The sequence below is a fragment of the Limulus polyphemus genome, unplaced genomic scaffold (genome assembly GCF_000517525.1).
Source record: "Limulus polyphemus unplaced genomic scaffold, Limulus_polyphemus-2.1.2 Scaffold2790, whole genome shotgun sequence".
Lineage (NCBI taxonomy): Eukaryota > Metazoa > Arthropoda > Merostomata > Xiphosura > Limulidae > Limulus > Limulus polyphemus.
In genome coordinates this window covers 115798-138335 of record NW_013668400.1, presented here as the reverse complement: position 1 = coordinate 138335, position 22538 = coordinate 115798, and the positions used below count along the sequence as shown (strand labels likewise).

At 33.4% G+C, this 22538-nt stretch overlaps 1 protein-coding gene across 2 annotated transcripts in view; it reads left to right on the top strand.

Annotated features, from left to right (window-relative positions):
* Positions 1-22538, top strand: part of LOC106467906 (DNA-directed RNA polymerases I, II, and III subunit RPABC3-like) — a 135698-nt gene that overhangs the window by 4892 nt on the left and 108268 nt on the right. For both annotated transcript variants that reach the window (XM_022396128.1, XM_013928293.2), the window contains exon 2: positions 187-276. In XM_022396128.1, coding sequence (XP_022251836.1) covers positions 204-276 — 73 coding nt within the window. In that variant the 5' untranslated portion in view covers positions 187-203. The remainder of the gene's footprint in view (positions 1-186; positions 277-22538) is intronic.

The window sequence follows — 22538 nt, the reverse complement described above, 5'->3', positions numbered from 1 at the left end:
TATTTTTTGTAGCGTATATACAAAATAATGGGTTTTTATAATGGGTTTTCTAATGAAAGCTAGTGAATAAAATCTCATATTCTTGATTCAAGGTATGATTTCACTTACTAGAATACTGATAATAACTTAGGCGTTAGAATTATTTTTAGTTTTATATAATTAACTTTGCTTGTTTATTCCCATTAGGTTCTCAGTTTAGTAAAATGGCAGGGGTTTTGTTTGAAGATATTTTTGACGTCAAGGATATTGACCCAGAAGGCAGAAAGTTTGATCGAGGTAAGATTGAAGACAGTTTGCAAATGTAGTATTGCTGATTGAACTTAAGGTACTCTTCCTTGTTATGGAAATACTAGCTGCACATTATTCAGATTTTCTATTTTATGTCAAGTTTAAAACATATGAAAGTATTCACACAGTTGTATTAAAGAAATAGTCAATGTTTAATAGTACACAATAAAATTAAAATGAGTCTGTCTCAAAATACCATAAAGAAATTGTTTTAGTTGATCATTTTACTGTATGAAGATAATTCTATAATACTGTGAGATTGGGAAGAGTGTCATACACATACTACATATTTTGATGTCTTGCTGCGTCATCATCCTGAGTGCAATATTTGGCAAGAGTTAAGACCTATATACAATTTCAAAAATCACATGATCAAATTTACTTTCAATTCAACTTAAAGAATTTCATGCCACCTATTAACATTTCCCTGTGGTCCTTCATCTTATTTAGTACATTTGATTATCTAAATAGATTCAGAGATGTTATTACCATTGAGGTTTGCAGGTTGTGTTGAAATAACAGTTTTTTTTCTTATTGAATTAAGTGTTTAGTTTCAATTTAGTTTCATTAGTATGTTCAGCTACATGCGAGATCTTTGTATTATTATTTCGAATATTTCTTTTGTGTTCCTTTATTCTGTTTTTTTAAATTCACCTCTACCTATTCAGTATGGGATTCTAGCTATATTTGTGAGTGGAGTTAAGTTACTCCGTTGGAAGTTATAATTTTCCTATACTAAAGATGTATTTCCGACAGGTACTTGCCTCTCCTCACACTTCCCACCCTTCCTCCCCAATGAAAATTATGCTTCCATTTTCTATCAAAATTCGAAGTGATAGTTCGATAGAATTAAATAGAGGGAGTCCCATGCGTCAGAAGGTTGTGTTGCACTCCTATTGGTGGAGGGTTGTCGCATGATGATTTACATATAAGATGCAGTTGAACCATGTTGATCATGGAGTACGTAGGAGCTCAAGGCTTGTGGCATGTAAAAACATTTTTGCATATAAAGGGCAGCACTGAATGAGAATAGTTATATTTGTGAGGAGAGGTAAGTACTTATTGGAAATACATTTTCAGTATAGGAAAAATTATACATTTTCGGCACTTGGTTTAGCATAATGTTTTTATCTCTGTTTTTTAATTTCTTGACATCTCTGTCAACAATATTGGGATTAAAACTTTTTTTCTACTGCTACATACTTGATTAATAATAACTTGTTGTTCATATCTACCTGTTTACCAAATAATTTTGAAATTCTATCCACATGAGAATAAAAATACAAAAGTGATTTTTTGAGAACTAGTGTGATATGATTTTTGATATTGGGGTGGGGTGATTACCGAGAATAGTTTTTGGTAAATAGCAGTCTCCAATTTACCCTTATTTTTACTTATCCAGACATCAGAGGATAGCCTCATTTTAGATTTATTATGTACTTTTAAACATTGACTTTATTTATTTAATACATCTGTATTAAAACTTTCATAAGTATTGTCCTAATCCTAATATTCATCAGAGTTGGGCAATTAACTTGATATGATCTATTATGTATGAGCATCAGTTATATTGATTAGTGTCATGTAAAATTATTGATTAATGAAATTATAATTAACTTGCTTATTATCACAAAAATATCCAACTAATTGAAGTTAGTATTTCTGATTATTAAAGTCATGATTATTATTATTTTTGGCTAATTCAAGAATGTTCAGCTTAATTAATGTCACAATTCACAAAAATATCCAACTAATTGAAGTTAGTGTTTCCGATTATTTCAACTATCGAAGCCTCATACGAGAGAATAATTGATTACTTAAATGTAATTGGTTAATGAGTCCAATGTATTATCAAATTATACTAATCTCCTAATGATAATAAGCGTGTGCCATCATAACAGGAAATATTTTCTACAGATATTTATTATTGTCATTTCATATTATATTCTAAACTTATTTTATCAAATACTAATATGTTTGGAAATGTTTTTACCAATGAAATTTTCACACGAACTGTTACATTAACAACTCTGTAGGATACTTAATTTATTAGCTTGTACAATATCTAGGATGACACATTTGGAACACCTTTTTGTATAATGATAGTTTTTGCATCGGTTGTAAATATGAATATGTAAGTCTTTCCTTCAAAATATCAAATCACAATTTTAATGGCTTAGAAAAAAGTTGTCAGGAGTTGGTTGAATCTTTTACTTTAAAAGGTTGAAAAACAGATTTACATGAAGTAAAATTGCCAACACGATTTCCTTTATATTGTATAACTACTAACTGATCTACAATTTCAATTTTAGCTGCAATGTATATGGTAATATTTGTTTCATATTTTGAAATTCAAAACTTCTAGACTTTTTAACTAAACCACAAGATCATTACAGCTTGCAGTTTACTTGATTGTTATTACTTAAATTTATAAAAGATACAGCACAAAGTTTAACTCTTATTTTGAATATTTTGATTAACCGTCTGTAAATTGTAACATTAATGATCATATACACTTGTTCAATTTATTGTCAGTATTCTTGTGCACAACTTTGAATATTTTTTTTGCAAAATGAGTTGCGTTATACAATAGACTTCATGTATTTGTTCTGTGCCATTTTATTATAGAAGCTCTTGGTGCGATCTGTATGAGGGTTATTATGTTAGAAACAGTAGTCATTTCAATGAATTAGTTTGATATTTTAGATATATTATAAAAATGTATTTGATATACAAGTGTGCAGCATTTCAAAAACAAAGTTTACACATATGTACACAAATGGGTACCTTAGGGCTCATTCTTAGGACCTTTGCTCTTTTTGATTTACATCAATGATATAGATGAAAGATGGTCAATAAATTATTTAAAATTACTGATGATATTAAGGTTTTGGGTTTTGCTGGCAGTGAATAAGATGCTGCTGCTTTTCAAAAGGAGTTTGATTACATAGTAAGTTAGGCTAATAAATGGCAGATGGTTTATAATAAGTGCATGACTGTGTATGTGTGATATCATAATTTGAATTATGAGTATAATTTTGTTTGGAATAACCTCAACAGTGTTATGTAAGAAAAGGGTCTTGGTGTTTGGTTTGTTTGTCTCTTGAGCCATCCAACCAATGTGCTGTTGCTAGTGGCAGAGCAAATAGGATTTTTGGTTATGTGCGCAGAAATATTGAATAAAAGAGGTTATAGTTTCATTGGTTAGATCACATTTATAGTATTGTGTTTAGTCTTAGGTTTCTTATCTTAGGAAGGACATTGAATTGTTGGAAATGGTTCAGAGAAGGGCTACTAGGCTAAAGCCTGGGATGGAAAAGTTGTCACTTCAGATCTCTGAAATGGTATTATCTTGAAAAAATTAGAGGGGGATGTGATTGAGGTGTTTAAGATTGTTAAAGGAATTGATAATGTTGATACATCATCTTTTTTCATACTTAATGGTGAGAATTAGTATTACTATGGGAGACAAATACACTTTTGGCAGGGTAGGAATCATTTTCAGCTAAGACAGCGTTATTTTTCTAAAAGGGTGGATGGTCTTTGGAGTGGGCTGCTTTCAAATGTGTTGAATGCAGCCAATTTAATGGCGTTTTAGGAAAGGCTTGATAAATATTTGAGTAATATGGGCTGGTTTTGAGTGTTTTATTTTTATTTTAAATGTTAATAGATGGGATGGCCTAGGTGGACCAACAGGTCCTTTGTTGTCCTTAAATTATTATTTTGTATGTATATGTAGAGAAACCTTGAAAGATGCTTCTGTAGCACTAAACAAACCCTTTAGTACATTTGTGTTAATATTTATCTAATTGTTTTTACACAACTTTAGGCAATTGGTTGGTGTTTCTGTTTTTGAAAGTTTATGTAAAACTTCAAATTTCATAAAGACTGCTGCATGTAATGTAACATTGAATCATGTATAAATCAGGTGAGACATTTTCCACTGTAGTAATTTACTAAAAAATTGGCCCAGGAATCATTGGAATATGGTGGTATAAATACAAAAATCATATTTGACAACATACAATGACAATTGTACACTGAATTAGTGTAGCATATCGATTTAGTTCTCACATTGTTTAGTAAGTGATTCTTCAATTCCCCATTTTTACATAAACTCGCTTCCTTTTTGGCTAACCTTAGTCTGCATGGAAAGAAGCATAGTCTGCGCACTTTCTAGCTTTGCCAATGTACTAGGCATAGTGATATAATTATGAGGAAGCATGAAAGAGACTTTACTGGTCTCTCCAAAAAACGTGGTGAAGTAGAAACACGTAGAAAACACATTTTAAACTGAATTTTTTAAGAAGTCCTCTCATTGTTGGCTTATCTTTGTGAGGCATCCCACTGATCTCAATAAAATAAACCTGTGAACAATTTTGTTTAGCCAGTAACTCAGAAGTTTGCAAAGAACAATTTGTTTATGTTGTATCCATCTTGTTACACTGGCTCTGGGCTGATCGTGGTTCAGTGTTTAGTGTAGTGGACTGTAGCCGCGGCACTTAAAATGCTTATATTCAGGATTAAATTAATCTATGAGACCTTTTGTCCCTTTTTTATATTAGCTATATTTTTATGCATCAGAAATACCAATCGTGGGGCGCGCGTATACCCGATTCGATTTTATTACTCATCAGAATCTCTACCAGCCTACCCTCAAGTTGAAATTCTTTTAGACAGGACTAGGGTAAATTTAACTATGAGACCTTGAGCGTGGTCAATTGTATCAATCAAAAGGGTTTGACCTCCTGATTGCAAAACTGAAATTAGATCTCAAATCGGTCTAGAGAAGACGGAGCTATGAGCTAAAAGTTTGTACTTTTAAAAACTCTAGTCATTCTATGAGTCGCCGTAGCTAAAAAGATAGATGTTTTTTGTGAACATGGTCGCGTTTCCTTGGAGAATTGTTAGTATTGTATAAATATTTTTATCAATGGTATTTGTTGGTAGTGGTAGACTAAAATACAAGTTAAATACAATTACCTTGGCTATTATATATTTTGATGACAGGAACATTTTAAAATTACGCTATTAATCACCATCATTATCATTTGGACGGCCGAGGTCAAACATAAGTTAGAGCTTTAGGATAGAATCTCATAAGTATGGCTTTTATCGGCGTAGTTTTAAAGTAACTTTAAGTATTAAAACATTTTGTAAATGTAAAATGGTGTAGGGATGGCAGTACCTAAAAAAATGCAAACAAAAATATAGGGATGATTCATAGATCATTCCTACATGACTTTCAATATTAAAATTTAATGTTACATTGTAAAATGCGTGAGTACAAAATGGTTACGAGGTTGGTCAATTCGACCGACCTCGTAGCGAGAGTCTGTAATAATGAAGACACGTTTTGACTGAACTTGATTTTCTTGTACGTAGGTCCTAGGCTCTTAGTTGCACTACACTGATGCCTACCCTGACATGACCATGATATTATGATAAACTGCATACCAACAGTCAGGAATATATAAATTCCAACCACAGTAATATTAAAGTCAAGTATACATTTTACAGTGTAACAAATTTTAATATTGAAAGTTATTTAGGGATGATCAATGTATCATCCCTAAATTCTTGTTTGCATTATTTTTGGCACTGTCATTCATGTATCATTTTAAATTTACAAAGTGTTTTTATTACTTGTTTTGTCACGTTTCGTCCCTTGTCTAAAAGTTACTGTTTTCTATGGATGTGCGTAATAAAATTTAATGTGTATTGATTTTTTCTCTTTTACTTCCTACATTATACAGGGGTTGGCTCCCTAAAGACACCGATTGTACAGTGTACAAAGCATTGAGTATCCTACATGTTACAATCATCTAATGTTCATCTATTATTCGGTGGTAATTCCTGTTTCACCTTGTACTTAAACTTTTTAAAGGAACGCCAGATTTCTGTAAAAAAGCTAACTTAAAGAGGTAACGATAACGTCGTTTACATAAGAATTATGCTAGTTATTACGATTAAACTATGACATCGTGCACTGCCCAGAAACACACAGTGTATTTAGGTTTAAACAAACGTTATTGATAAAGTAGCTGTAGAGTTATCTGGACTGAAACAAAATAAAGAATTTGGTGGGTTGGTCACTTTCTGGTTTATGTTATTGATGTTTTTTTTGCCTTACTTGGGGCTTGTTGGGTAGAAACAAATGAGAGTGAGTGGCAATCAACTTTTAAGGCAAAACAATCTGCCATTGCTGATTTTTTAGCTGCATTCTTGTATTATGCCTATTGAGTACCATGGCCATCCGTACACATATATATAGTCTACAGACTCTATGACACTGGTATAACGCACTACATTAACTCGTATAGTAACCTCTTAAGAATTGATTTTAAAAATCACCCTCCGCCGCTCATTGGTTAACCTTTGGGCTATGAATGGTAAAATTAGGAGTTCTGTTCATGCAGTGGGCACAACTTTGTGTTTAAACAAACAATAAGACACCTTTTAGTTTGCATTTCTAATTGTTGCGTAATGTGATTATATTTTATGTAACGTAAAATGTATTTGCATTTTTAAGGCGAAAGTGAGGCCCTGCAAATTAAATAGTATTATTCAGTATTGTAAACGCGAACACACGTTTATAGTTGCTAGTGAAAGGTATAATTTTCATCAGTCACTTATCTACTAGTAAGGAGAGAAAAATTTGTGCTTTTAGAAATCAACCTTCTGGATTTAAACTGTGCATAATAATATTTATTCTGTTTTTTTTTTGAGTGGATATTGTTAGACCAGTATAGAATAATATAGTTTCTACGATCCACCGTTGAAGTTGTTACATTTTGATACATACCACATGGCTTTGACTAAAAGTAATTACGTTATGAACCATATTTAACGATAACAGTGTAATGTAAACCGTGTAATTAACATTATTATTTCAGATTTGTTTGACTTGTTCAATACTGTGACCTTGCATCTTAGCTATTAAAATTAAATCGGTAGTAATGGAAAAGTGGAAACGTTACAAATGGTTAGCTTCGTATATAAATCAGTTCTATAAAGAGTGGTTTTAGTGTTAGCTATTATCTCTGCAATGCTTGCTATCTTTCTGCTTATTCAAGTATCTGAGATAACCTATACAATGCACTTGGTTTTTAAAAAAATACCAATCTAAGATAAATCATGAGATTCTCATTTTTTTCTCTCTCTTTAATTTAAGATTTATTTTTGAGAATATTCTGGAATTCCTATTTATATGAAACTTCTTGACAATATATTTGGTATTTAATTGATTTTGTACATTTCCCTTTCATTCACTAGATGGCACTGTTCTCATTGACTCTCTTTAATTTTGTATGCTATAAGTGTGGCGACTAACATCATAGCCATTGTTTCTGTGAGATGCATTGATTTTTCTGCCAAGTAAATTCCGGATGAATTTTTTTAGAATGTCTGTTTAAAAAGCCTTTTTTTCTGTAAAAATAAAATGTAATAAATTCAATATCAAAAGAAGCTATTACCCAGTTTATAAGTTCATTCGTGTGTTTTTGTAAATTCATGCTTTAAAGTAGCCCTCCAGTGGCACAGCGGAATGTCTGCGGGACGTACAAACACGTAAACCGGGTTTCGATACCAGTGGTGGGTAGAGTACATATATAACCCCTTGTGTAGTTTTGTGCTTAACTTCAAATAAAGAAGCTTTAAAGTAAAAAATAAGAAAAAACGTACCTAAAAAGACTTAGAAATGAGAAACTGAAATCTTTAAGGTTTTGACTATATGAGATTTCAAATGCTAAAGCTATACAAATTGATTTTTACGTAACCTATTGATGTCATAGTTAAATACGTTAAATAATTTTTCTGAACTTTTTGAAGAAAGGTCCACAGTAATCAGTTTCATAAGATAGGACGCTGGATGATATAGTTTTGAAAACGGTATAAATGGATATATATATATATATATAATACATTTGTAATTCCTATGGACATTGTATTAAGCTTGTATTTATTATATATATGAAGTAAATTTAGTCCATTATTATTTTATGTGGAAATGTACTTAGCCATGGTGAACTGATTAGCCAGTGGTAATGTATACAATTAAAATCCACTCTGCGTCGAACTTAAAAAATATTGTTTCACAAATGGGAAGCTTACAGTTCACTTTGCATCAAACTTTAAAATGTTTCACAAATGGGAAGCTTACAGTTCCCTTTGCATCAAACTTTAAAATGTTTCACAAATGGGAAGCTTACAGTTCCCTTTGCATCAAACGTATTAAAAACAGTTTCACAAATGGGAAGCTTACAGTTCCCTTTGCATCAAGCGTATTAAAAACAGTTTCACAAATGGGAAGCTTACAGTTCCCTTTGCATCAAACTTATTAAAAACAGCTTCACAAATGGGAAGCTTACAGTTCCCTTTGAATCAAACGTATTAAAAACAGTTTCATAAATCGGAACTTACCGTTCGATTTACACTCAACTTGATTAAATATTGTTACAAAAAAAAAAGCGTGTCGACCATTAATGCTTGGCCTGTCCCAGCTGGTCTGATGAGTCCTGGTATTGGGCGAAATGCTTCGTCGGCATTGGATATAGTGTGGGTGACTTATTGTTAGACATCTCCATTTTCACTGTTATAACTATACATGGCCGTTTATTAATAGCATTAAACTTGAACCGTTCGTGATCTTTGAAACTTTGAGAATATGCGAACAACAGACAGTTGAGTGGATATGGTGAAGTGGGTGCATGTTTTGAGGAGCATAGAAAGGATAACACGAATCGGATGAATTGTTAAACACATAAAGCATGTGTGTTTAGTAAGACATGACTGTTAAATGAAATTTTAGCAGCAGATACGTATGAAATATTCACTTCGTGTATTTAGTCAAAATGAGGGTTAAGTTAAACTTTTATAGTATGAACGTCTGAAATATTCATTTTGGTGTATGTTTAGTTAATACATGAAGGTTAGATTAAACTTTGGTAATAGGAACGTCTGAAATATTCACTTTGTGTGTTTAGTAAGACACTAGAGTTAGATTAAACTTTAGTAATATTGAACGTCTGTAATACTCACGTTGATGTGTGTTTAGTAAGACACTAGGGTTAGATTAAATTTTGCTAATAGGAACGTCTGAAATATTCACTCTGTGTGTTTAGTAAAACATGAGGGTTAGATTAAACTTTAGTAATATTGAACGTCTGTAATACTCACGTTGATGTGTGTTTAGTAAGACATGAAGGTTAGATTAAATAACCTTTAGTGATATTGAACGTCTGAAATACGTTGATGTGTGTTTAGTAAGACATAAGGGTTAAACTTTGGTGATAAAAAACGGTTGAAATATTCACTTTGATGTGTGTTTAGTAAGACATGAGGGTTAGGTTAAACTTAGGTTATAGGAACATTGAAATATTCACTTATGTATATTTATTAAATATGGGAGTTGATTCAAATCTTTTGGACTACAAACGTATGAAATATTAACTTTCTTACATCTATACTAAAACTTGAAAACTGAATGAAAACATCCGTGATAGTTTTGTAAAATCACTGATTTTTTCACCTCTTTTTTTTTCCTTCTCATGACAGAACCATGTCCAATTACAAATATATTGAAGTCATTCCTTGCCTTCACTTCCTTTTTTGTTCGTGGATGTTATATGAAAAGCATTTCTTTTTATATCTGAATCACAAAAACACTGGATTTCTGTCATTTATCTCATTTTAGCAGTTTTTTTTCCTTTGGAATGACTCGATGGATATTTGGTTGAGCGACCTCCATTTTATGTCCGTAACCAAGTAACCATTAAACACACGAGCTTTCAGTTATGGTCTATACACCGTAGTTGTCAAACTTCACTGTTCAAGATAATTTATGGCGCTATTGTTAGCGCCTGTTAGGCACAGATATTGTGGTAAGGGTTATTTCTTTAAAACACGATAACCAGCTAATGTTGTTCTGTTCACTCACGTTCAGCTTTTATTTTAAGTCAACGACACAATATTATGTACGAAGTTTCTGTTCTATTTTCATAAGCATCTGAATAATAATGAATGTTTATATAAGGGAGGTGTTACATGCAAAATAACCAACTTTCTGTAACTAATACATGGTTCTACATGCAATTTTCCTTTGGCGGATGGATATGCTGTCTAGCTAGAGTAACCTTCCGCGTATAATTTTCTCCAAGCATACACCTTTTATTGCATTAGCTTACTTCATTTTGTGATTTTATAATGCCAAAGATCGAGTTTTAATGCCCACGATGCAACGTCGTGTATCCTAGTACTCAATAACAAACAAACAAGCTGTTTTTGATTTGCTATTTTTATAATGAGAAGTCAGGTTAATTTAACTAAAAATAAGTATCAATAATAATAAGTAATTGGACTTAGATTAAATAAATAATATAATTTTATTAATCCTTACCCTAATTCATCTTTGTAAATGACTCGTATAAAACTGATACAAATTACGTTTCACCAGCTTAATGTACTTCACGCCCTAACAGTTGTTATTCACCCAGTTTGAGAGTATAAATAGCGTCTCAACCGCTACTGTGTCTATCGTATCCAGCCGGCTTTATGAGCCCTAGTATTTGGCGAAAAGCCTCGTCGGCACTGGGTATACCGGATACGATTTAGTTGACGTATTGTTATATATTCTTCTTCATTTTCCCTCTTTAGTCATTCACTTGCTTGTAACAACACTGAAAAATATGTCAGAAATATACATATATTTGCGGTGGCAAACGATTAGCTAATCAACCTTCTTAAGATGTTACTTTTGCTTTTGGTCAACTGAATGTGTTTGGTTAGTTCCATTTAATGCGTTTTATTTATTTTTATTTTTTACTAATTAGACCAAGTTGATTACAAGAGTATATAGTTTAAAGTTACGTTGGAGTTTATGTCTTCAGTAATACATATGTTATGAGTTTAGACTGACTGCTATCAGATTATCATTGACCTTACGTGGCCTAGTTAGCGTGTCGGGCTACGGATCGGAGAGTTCGAGACGTGATGTCAGTGAGCACGTTCCGCAGTTTTAGCTGTGGGCGCATTATAAAAGTAACAATCCCGCTGTTCGGTCTAAAGAGTTTAACAAAGCTTTTACGACGTTGGTGTTACTGGCTGATTATAGTCAATAGTTCAAAATGGGGGACGGTTAGACCTTAATCCTATATTGATCCTTGACCTGGTCATTTAGCCCTCATGATCGTAATGTGTCATTTAGACAGAAAATTAGCAGTAGAATGAAGGTGTTCTTTATGTTAACATGCTTATTTGTCCATAAATATTCAAAAATCGTATTTATTGACAAACACAGTGACAACATTGTAATAATGAAAAAGTCGTTAGTTTAACTTCGCTCTCCAGTAGAAAGTTACTGGAACCGGAACTGGTCAAAACTAAACGTTTCTAACGTTTGTAAGTTTTGTTCAATTATATATATAATGTTGTTGGCCATGTTGTTCTCGTTGCCAGGTATAAATAAACTTGTTGTCACTAACAATGAGAAATAATCGTTGGAGTAACAAAAAATGTTACGTAATTCAAAATGGATGACATTTCTACCCATTTACTTTTGCCAAGGACTGCCTTAATTATAACGAGTAAGCTTCGGTAGTGCGCGTGTATTAGTTGGTGACATGATTAACAGATTTGTTTTATTAATCGAGAAGCCTGGCATGGCCAAGTGGTTAGGGCGCTCGACTCGCAACCTGCGAGTCGCGGGTTCGAATCTCCATTCCATCATACATGCTCGCCCTTTCAGCTGTGTGGGCGTTATAATGTGACGGTCTATCCTACTATTTGTTGGTAAAATAGTTGGCGGTGAGTGATGATGACTAACTGCCTTCCCTCTAGTCTTTCACTGCTAACTTAATGACGGCTAGCGCAGATGGACCTCGTGTAGCTTTGCGCAAAATTCAAACCAATAACCAAGAAAAACGCCACTTCCAAAGGAATGCAACTTTATCATTAGCTGCACTTACTAAATAATTGTTTTTCAACGTCTTAAATAATGGGTGTTGCGAACCAGAAATCAGGATTTCGGGATCCAGTCGTGCACCACAAGCCGCTTATTGGGGACCAGGAACTTATGATTATTTTCTGACGTCTCTGAACAGTCGAATTGCCCCAAGATTAAAGGGTTTAACGTTCCACATGCCAGTATGTCAGTCATGACTACTTGTTTAAACTTAATGCTTTTAAGAGGTTAAGAGCAGTACTGCGTTGTTGATGTAGCATTTATCACTCAAACTATTTTCTTGCTTCAGTGGAAGAACGAAAAAAAAAATTACGCGGTCAGACAAACAAACTTACATAGACGTAATTTTATTTAATAAAACTACACGTACGTAACTTTATTTAACAAAGCTACACATAAAGTAAACAATGAATTAAAGTTAAGGTACTTATAATAGCGCACAGAGTATGAAACAGTTACGAGTGTAAAGAGTATGACAGGTTTTACAGTTGAAACAAAGAAACTAAAAAAACGAAGAATATAACCCTTAGTAAAGAAAAAAGTAGCTGAAAGGTGTTTATAACAGTCTATGAAACGAACCAAAGCTAAGTTAATGCAAAGTAAAGGAAATGTAAAGTAGTAATTAAGACAAACTTAGCTGATATGCAGAAACGCCTGAAAGTGATAGGCATATGATTTTGAACGAACTGCGCATGCGTGTTCTAGACCTAAATAAGTCGAGAAAGCTCATATATATATTGTATTTGGTGTAATTTTTTTTTTGGAAATTACACACTTATTAAAGGTTATTTGTGTGAAATATTTTACAAATAAAAACTAATGTTGAAATGGAAGCCAGTCGCCACGTGTTGATAACGACATTGTGCCAACGTGTAGCATACTTGTTGCATTAAAAAGTTTGACTAAGTAAAACACAGCTAAGGTGATTCTGAATGGAAAAGCCAATATGCAATCCAAACTTCTCGAACAAAGACCTTTCTAATGATGAGATTTGTAGCGTTTGATCGAAGAAATTTGCGAGAAACAGACAAACGCAAGCGTATTATTTATATAGATTCTCGATGTTAGCGGTGTGCCGTAAAAGTTGACCATCCAGTGTCGCCACCAATGAGTGACCGACACACACACTGAGTGTACGATGAAATGGGATGGTTATGAAAATGTGTAGCTGCCAATGAATGGTCTTCCCAAGAATGCAGACAGGATGTTTATGAGAAAACGTTTGAGTCAGTCTGGATGTAGAAAGAGTTAGATAATGAGTAGCTCCAAGGAACTAAAACGTCGTAATGTAACTCAACTAGCATAAAATACTCGCGCTCTATGCTAGCTTCAAAAGCCCCCCCCCCCCACTGATACGCAGAGGCCCCAGTGTACCGATCAAGCTCCTCCAATATCCCCAGTTTCGTATATAGGTAGCCTAAGGGACACCCGCCCATGGTACCAGAACACGTGTGTCAAGTTTGATCCCGCTAGCTAGTGAGTGGGGGGTATAAACGCGTCCGATATCTTGAGAAAGTCCAAGAACATAAAATTCGAATACAGATTATGGTTCAGCGATCCTAAATACCCACTTCCAGACCACCATTATGCCTGGGTGATCTTCCGGTCATGATGGTTTGGTAGAGAAGTGAGGGTGGGGGCTAATCCTTATAGAGAAGGACAACCCGTGTCAAGTTTGGTCCTGCTAGCTCCAAAACTGTGGGAGGAGATGACAGACAAACAAACAAATTCACAAACACACAACGTGAATTAATTTATGATGCAAAACGTTCTTTTTTTTTTTTAGGAGGCAATCGGCCACACATACCAGTGCTTACCAACGTAAGCATAAATCCAATACACATAATATGAAAAATAACTTGGTAATAGGAGGTGACCACAACATTAAGATTGTAGTTAAAAATGTATTAGTTGACGCGTTTAGTTTAAATTCGCGTACACGATGAAATTACGTCTAATAAAAATTGGTAGGCTTTCCTACTAATCACGTAAACAAATGTTGTAGAAAATTGATTAGTTTTTTTTTGAAGAAAAATTAAGAACTACGAGATTTCTAAATATTCATTCTGTGTTATTTATAACGTATAACTGCTTGACAATAGCTTCATTCAGCAATACTTACTCTAAAGCGTTATAAAATCAGTAGAGGTTGACAAACGTGTTTATACTGCCACATCAATTCACGTTCTACCAATAGATCTGGGATAGAGATGAAATATAACGCTCTGTTACTTATATCAGTTGTGGTTGTTATTAAACTTAATTTTAAATCGTAACACTTGTTAAAATAATAATAAAAAATCAATGCAGGTCAAATCAATCATGATATATTATGAAATGTTTATCGGATACTATTACGAGAACAAAGATCAGATCACTACACGGTTTTACTTTTTTTAAACGTTATGCACTTATTTTGTTTCTTTCAAGAAAAGTATTAATTATTTTTACAGGTATTATTTTTCAAGACATGCTTTTTTTAGTTCTTTTTTAAGTTACTCTAAAGCTTTTTTTACTCTATGGATTTTAATGGCTCGACAGATTTGGGAGGGTGGTTTTTTTGTTTGATGGAAATAAACAATATATAAATCAAAATGACTAAATTCAGGCCTCTATCAATTTAAATGTCGTGTAATGAAATAGACCAATAAACAACTGCACGAGATTTTCAGCTGATGACTTCACGGAGGTTTTAATTATTCTTAACTTATGTAGAATCTCTTATTCCTGTTTTTTTTTTTGTTTGTTTGTCTGCTTTTTGAAATAACCGGAGAATCGATGTAGAAACAGTTTTTAAAGATAAAAGAAATTAATGTAAATAATAAAACATTCACCAATTTCTCATTTATAAACTTCATGTTGAAGCTTCGATCAAAGAAAATTAAATGATTAAATAATATTTAATTAAATAATTGCTATTGGAGTGAATTTAACCCTAGGATCCCATGAGTCTGATATAAAATCCGTGACAGTACTTGAAACTAACAGCTAGTGTTTGTATGTTCCGTAAAGTATACTCTGTTCTTTCTTTACTATTCCTTTTATTACTAGTATTAGTTAGTGTTAAAATTATTTAGTTTTATTACATTGTTTTATTATACATTTATTACTTAGATTGGTTTGCGTTGTCCGCTTAGTATATGGATTTAGGACTAACATAAATTTCCTAATGTAGTCGAACCTGGCGAGATATTAGTAGGGTTAGGGCTGAAAATATTGTTAATAACGAAAGTATTTAACTAATGAAATAATGCATTCTAATCTTTATTGGTAAGAACTTAAGAAAAGTCTGTTTATTTAATTGTACTCATTAAGGAGTTGATTTTTAGTTTTGATCTGATGGGAAAGTAGTTTGAGTTCCAGGAAGAAAACAACAACAACAAAAAAAAAAACTATCGGTGTTGAAACCAATCCCATTAATTGCATAGTTTACAATTAATATATACTAGCCACGACATACAGACGCAAGCGTGTTGTGTATATAGATTTTACTTTGCAAATGTTGTAATTTCACCTAATTTTCGTTTTGTCATTTCTTTACACGGATTGTGGTATGCAGGCATACTGTCTTTCTTATCTCTTTAACTTATATATATATATATTTTTTTTTTCTTTACGTATTGAGTGTCTACTTGTAATATATAATGCCAGTCAAGGGAGCCATTAAGTTCCTCTCGCCCTAGTTTCCAACTGAAGTGGGTCGTTCAACCAGTTTATCACATGTAATTTCTCGTGGGAAAAATGTCTGTAAAGTATACAATATACTGTATAGACATTGACAGTTAGGTGATACCGCAAGGAAGTAAATCCCTTATTTTTTAGTGAGAGTCACGTTGGTAGCGCCTGTAGTCTGGGACAGACTGGGATTGAAATAAAAGATTTAAGACTTAACAGATTTAGATCAAATTTTATATTAATTGAAGATTTTAACAGATGGAATGATTTTAACGTAGAGTCCAAGAGATTGACTTCCTAGCTCTCCAATAAAGGCGAACACAAGATAGATTTGTTTTTAAACCTTGTTTATTGTTTGCGTGAGTTTTAGTGCGTGTTGTCTCTATCTATGCTTCGGACTCAGTCGAGGTTGGAGAATTCAGGTTGTCCTCGGTAGAACATTTTCTATTGAACCTCCTGTTATTATGGAGCTCCAACCCGATTATTCACAATGGAAATCAGTGAACCTGTGAATATCAAAAGTGATGTAAGAGGCAAAAACAAAATTACTGTATGCGAATCATTGGTAGTATGAAAGAAAGTTTGTAATTTAAGGGTTAAAAATCAAAAGAAACTGGAAATGCTGTTGCTGTAATTCTGATTGCTCACACCGTTAATTACGGGATTTAAGGTGATTTATTGTTAACATTAAAGCCATCCTATGCAATAATTTTCAATAAATCTTACCTGTAGTCTTTATTATAGAAATATTTGGTAGTTTTGCTTCATTATAGGTCCTGTCTTTTAATTCCTTGGATCTTTTGAAATATATAACAAATATAAAGAAGTGATGGTATAATCCAAAATAGATTGGATGTGGCCCTGGCGGTTACCGTCCCGTTACAGAAAAACTGGCCCTAGTGGTTAGCGTCTCATTGCAGAAAAAACTGGCCCTAGTGATTAGCGTTTCATTGCAGAAAAAAATGGCCCTGGCGGTTAGCGTCCCGTTACAGAAAAAACTGGCCCTGGCGGTTAGCGTCCCATTACAGAAAAAACTGGCCCTAGTGGTTAGCGTCTCATTGCAGAAAAAACTGGCCCTAGTGTTAGCGTCTCATTGCAGAAAAAACTGGCCCTAGTGGTTAGCGTTTCATTGCAGAAAAAACTGGCCCTAGTGATTAGCGTCTCATTACAGAAAAATCTGGCCCTCGTGATTAGCGTTTCATTGCAGAAAAAACTCACTCCTATATTTGGGTCATGGGTGAACTTATAAGAGTGACAGTCAAACCACAGAGTTGGTCAGACGAGTTGGTAGTGAATGCTATCTACTAGCTGCCCAACCCCAAGTGTATTGTTTCAAAATTAAGGATAGTTATGCACATATTGCAGTTCTGTGTGAGCTTTGCGCGAAAATTCTTAAACAAAAAATAAATTGTGTGTTTTTATCTGTTAAATAAAATCCAGTTTACCGTTTGTGAACAAACTATACTGTACTTTTTTTTCTTATAAATGTAGAAAGGAACTGAATAACCTTAGATAGCTACGTACGAGTTGCAAGTTAATTTTGTTCTATAAATGAAGGAACAGCTTTTACGAAAATCGCTGTGGTTTCATTAATTAATACACAGGGTCGTAAAGTGTATCGTCAAATAGATGGCGAAGTATTTGATGACGTTTAAACATACCAAGTTGGACAGTTAAAGCTGTGGCCGCTGATTGGCGGTGGTGTAGGCCTGTCAAGTTATTACTTTCTCCAAGTCACACATCCAAGTCACTCTTGGATTTATCGTTACATTTTCACCTATCTGTGATGTAACCTTCTGGATTAACTTGCTCGAAAGTGAAGTTAAATGACGTGATTCCAATAACTTCTTAGCCAGTCAGTTTCAGAAAATAATTGAAGTTTTACTGAATTTATAATACTAATATGAATCGGGTTTCATCATTTTCTATATAATAAAGTAAAATAACGTGCACTTTAGAAAAGTGTATGATTTGGCGACAAGCAGTAAATAAAATGTGGATTAGTGTTAGTGTGCTAGTGTGTCGGAAAGTTAATATAACTGAGATAAGTCCTGATGAGTTAACAAATAAACAGAAGATGTAATATCGTTATTACAGATTTTAAGAGAAATTAGTGAATGAGATGAAGTATTTATGTTTTGTTTGTATTACAATTATTGAAAGCATGTTTTATTGCTACATAAACTTGGATACAGAAAGGAAGTCGACTGTACATCTGATACGTTATATACATTTATTTATATTACTATTCCATAACACCACTGAGTGCAAATATCAGGTAAGGATTGTATTCTTCAAAAGCAGTATTGAATTTCATTTGAACAGTCTTTACTTTCACTGTTTTGGTAATATATCCTTTATTTACATTTCGACTTTGGCTACAGTGTATTCTAACAGAATTTTGCTATTACAGAATACGCTGTAACATAATATTGTAACATAATATTAGTCCACTGGATTCATTTGCCTTGTTTTAAATATATTTTTATATGGTGTTTAAACGTATTCTTACTCTTACAAATATATGAAAAAGAATATGAATTGTATGGTAGGGGTTTGAGTATTTGGGAAATATGAATTGTATGGTAGGGGTTTGAGTATTTGGGGAATATGAATTGTATGGTAGGGGTTTGAGTATTTGGGGAATATGAATTGTATGGTAGGGGTTTGAGTATTTGGGGATCTGGGTTGGAACATTTAAGCTTCCCTATGCCCAGATACTGTCAGTTTTCCAGTAATTAACTGTTGATGACGTTCAAACACAACAAGCTGGACAGTTAAATCTGTGGCCGCTGATTGGCGGTGGTGTAGGCCTGTCAAGTCATTACGTTCCCCATGTCACATTAAAGTCTCTTCTTGAGCACAAATAAAAAAATTAATGAGCTTACAATCTGAAGAAAAAAGGGTTAAGCAGAGTTTTTATATTTAAATACCAGGCTTTCCTGAGCCTTTAGCCAGGATGCTGAAATTATCAGTATCAAATTAGAACATCATATGCTAACAGTACAATGTAAGAATTTTCAAAGAAATTCGCATATCACAAGGACCGTTTTTGTTGTGTATACATGTGGGTTAATAGATAATCAGCTAGTGTTGAAAAGTAAATCTGTAAACAACATACGATTATGAAAAAGGAAAAAGCATTGCAACATGTGCATGCATAAATAAAAGAATAAGTTTGAAAACACAAATACAGCATTTTGTGGACATAGTGAACCGTATCTGACTTCTGTTTACTTGAGATATTGTTGACCCATGCGTGGCAAAATTTGAGAAATGACACCCCCCCGGAACAAGAAACGGAAAAGCTAAGGAATTTAGTATTTTTTTTCAAACATCAGAATTTAATATGAAGAAAACTAATTCAATATTCTTCCATTTTCAGTGCAGTTGTAGACTTTACTATTAATATTACAAAGTGTAACTACTAAGAATTCTATAATAAATATGACCAATGAATTCTGAGTTTAAAAATTAACTTAAACGAAAACAGTGAAGAATAATCAAAATTCACGTATAATTTGGATTCGAAAATATCGGGTAGTGAAAATTATGTTTTCAGAATATAATTGTCGAATTCGTGAACGCCGATAGCTTACAGTTAACAATGTTACAGTGTTTCATTCGCGCTGTCACACTGCAACCGTGGTATTCTTAGGTACATATATTTACCTTAGAGATAAGAATAATACCCGCAATAACACGAGGAACAGCGGGAAGTGTATTATGGAGTCAAATTAATACTCCTACCTGACTGGACGTAACTTGAGAGTCAAAAATAAGTAAGTATTTATTATTGCAGAATACGAGTGAAAAATAGCGGGTCTTTGTCACGGAACGAGGACAGCTCTTCTCTTTAATGCCTGAAGAGGGACATAGATCAGATTAGTTTAAAGGAAATCAACATGATTTCTGAGTGATCTCCGGACATTCACAAGACTCGCCAGTGGTTAATATGTATAGTATCAAAATCTACAGTGCATATTTAATTAAGCATTTCCGCAGTAGTAATTTCCACGAAGGAACAATTGGTATTAAGAGACAATGACCCAGAACAAAGTGTAACAAGTACGAGAATAATTAGTCACGTTTTCATAGACGAACGTTAATTGTGAAATAATACGTGCGCGCGCGAATTGGCCGTCGCAACATCCAAAAGCCGATATTATTTGTATATTTTCACATGTACGTTTGATCCAATTCGATCGTAATTGGTTGTAAAAAATATATTTTTATTTTTTGTCAAAATGGTTCCAGAAAGTGCCGAAACACTGTTCCTATGCATTTCGCTACTATTCAACCTCTGATTGTACAGTTTAGCTACGTACGAAAAAAAAAAAAACAACAACTAATTTTTGCATTGCACTTTTATGTTAGTGACAACGAAATTCTGACCAAGGACGCTTTTGTTTCGCATGTTAATGATTATTGTAAACCTTCGTTTTGAAATTTCCCGACCGAACTATACACTTCTCTAATTCGGTCGTTAAAACAAGAGGGAATCCCCAATAGCCGCGGCTGTAATTGGATCTCAAATCGGTCAAAAGATGGAGATATGAGCTAAAAGTTTGTACTCGAAAACAAGAGGGAATTCTCAGGAGCCACAGCAGTTGAAATTAGTTTAGGCAGGATTAGAGTAACTTAATCTATGAGTCTTCTTTTTTCCCCCTTTTTATTAGCTATATTTTTGTGCGCCAGCAATATCAAACGTGGGGCGCGCGTATACCCGATTCAATTTTATTAGTCATCATGATCTCTACCAGCCTATCCACAAATTGGTATTCTTTTATGCAGGATTAGAGTAAATTAATTTATGAGACCTTGGGCGTGGGCAAATACATCATTAGAAAGGGTTTGACATCCTGAGTCCAAAACTAATTAGATCTCAAATCGGTCAAGAGATGACGGAGCTATGAGTTAAAAGTTTGTACATGGGGGAAAAAAAAACAACAAAAAACACTCGGTTCTGTTCTGTGAGCCGCCATGTCGCGGCTAAAAAGTACGATGGTAGTAAGGACTTGGTGTGAAACAGTTTGCACGTATGAAATTATTAGCGTTTGAAATGCCATTAGTTTGTTAATACGGCATTTTCTGATCATGGCATTTTTACTCTGATCATGACCAAAGCGTAGAGCAACACAGAACTGAGTACCCGTACTTTTTAAAGCTAAAACAATGTGACTAACTAGTCGGAGAAGTAGACGAGGTCTCTATATATATTTTACAGTAAAGTTACTTGATGCTGCTTATTATACGAGATACTGATTTGTGCTAACTAACTAGTTTCTTCGAACTTTTACAGAAACAGCTGTTAACTGTTTTGTTTACGTCACTATCTTGTAATATAAAACACACAGAATTTGTACACTTAAAGATAAGTGTATACGTCTCGTTATAACAAAAAAGTATTGATAATTATAGTAATGAATAATGAGGATTACTGTACTGTACCTAAGTTTGGGCTAATTTGTCTTTCATTTTTGTTTATATTATAACATTTGGCATCGTAGTGCATCGATAAATTTTATTTTCAAATACATCTTGTGTACAATATATTTCAGGAGTCGAACGTGCCCAACTTGTTAGCATGTCGAACTGTAAATTCGAGGGTTCAGGCTTTGGGTCCCGTTGCCGTAAAACCATTCTTCACACTCTGAAATCTTGAAGGTACTGTGATTGTGACGGTCAAATTCCAGAATTATATTAGAATAGCCTAAGAGTTAACGCTGGTGCCGCTGATTAGTCGCCTGCCCTGTCGTCTTATAAGTTGAAAATTAGGGATGGCTAATTTTCTAGCAGCTCTTCTGTAGCTTATATACACAATAATATATTAGACAATAATCTTGAAAACAGTTTGTCGTAATTCTAAAAACAGGCTTGCTTACTTTAATCTATTTTTAAGTTATAACTCTGAAACTTTGTTTTTAAAAATATCTTTTGTCTTACTGGCCAACAAAATTTTCTGTCGTCGAATTGTCACGCGCCCCACAATACATGACTTGACGTCATTCTAAGGGATGACGTTTAGAACGTGACGTCAATAAATGTCAACAGTGCTCGTTTGAAACGTTTAACGAAGGCATTGCGTCTTAAAGTCTTTGAGTTATAGATAAATGCGTTTCTTGTTCTAAATATTCTGATACATCAAAGATAATGTGTGTGAAAATAATGAAACATATCTCGCTGGTTCATTATCACTTTAAAAAAAGTTTTGAGAAAGAAGCCTGTATGTCTGCTTTACTTTTGTCGTTATGTTTTGTCTATGTACCTATATATATACCGTATTTTTCGGAATATAAGACGCACCCTTATTTTGAAGACAAAGTTTTTGGGGAAAAAAAGCTACAGTCGCATTTGAAAGATTTTTATTGAACAAAAATTTAATTTGATACTTTAAAAATTAGTATATATCGTTCTAAACACAAAAGAGCTCAAAACATCAAAATAAGAAAATACCTTAATTCAAAAAAAGGTTTACTGTTATTTAGTTTGGTTCAAAACCTACAAAATCTTCATTGCTTTCACTGTAATTTATTTTTTTATTATTTAAGGAGCATTATAAGTAGTTATAATGAACTAAACTATGCATGCCTATTTAAATATATTTACACATGGC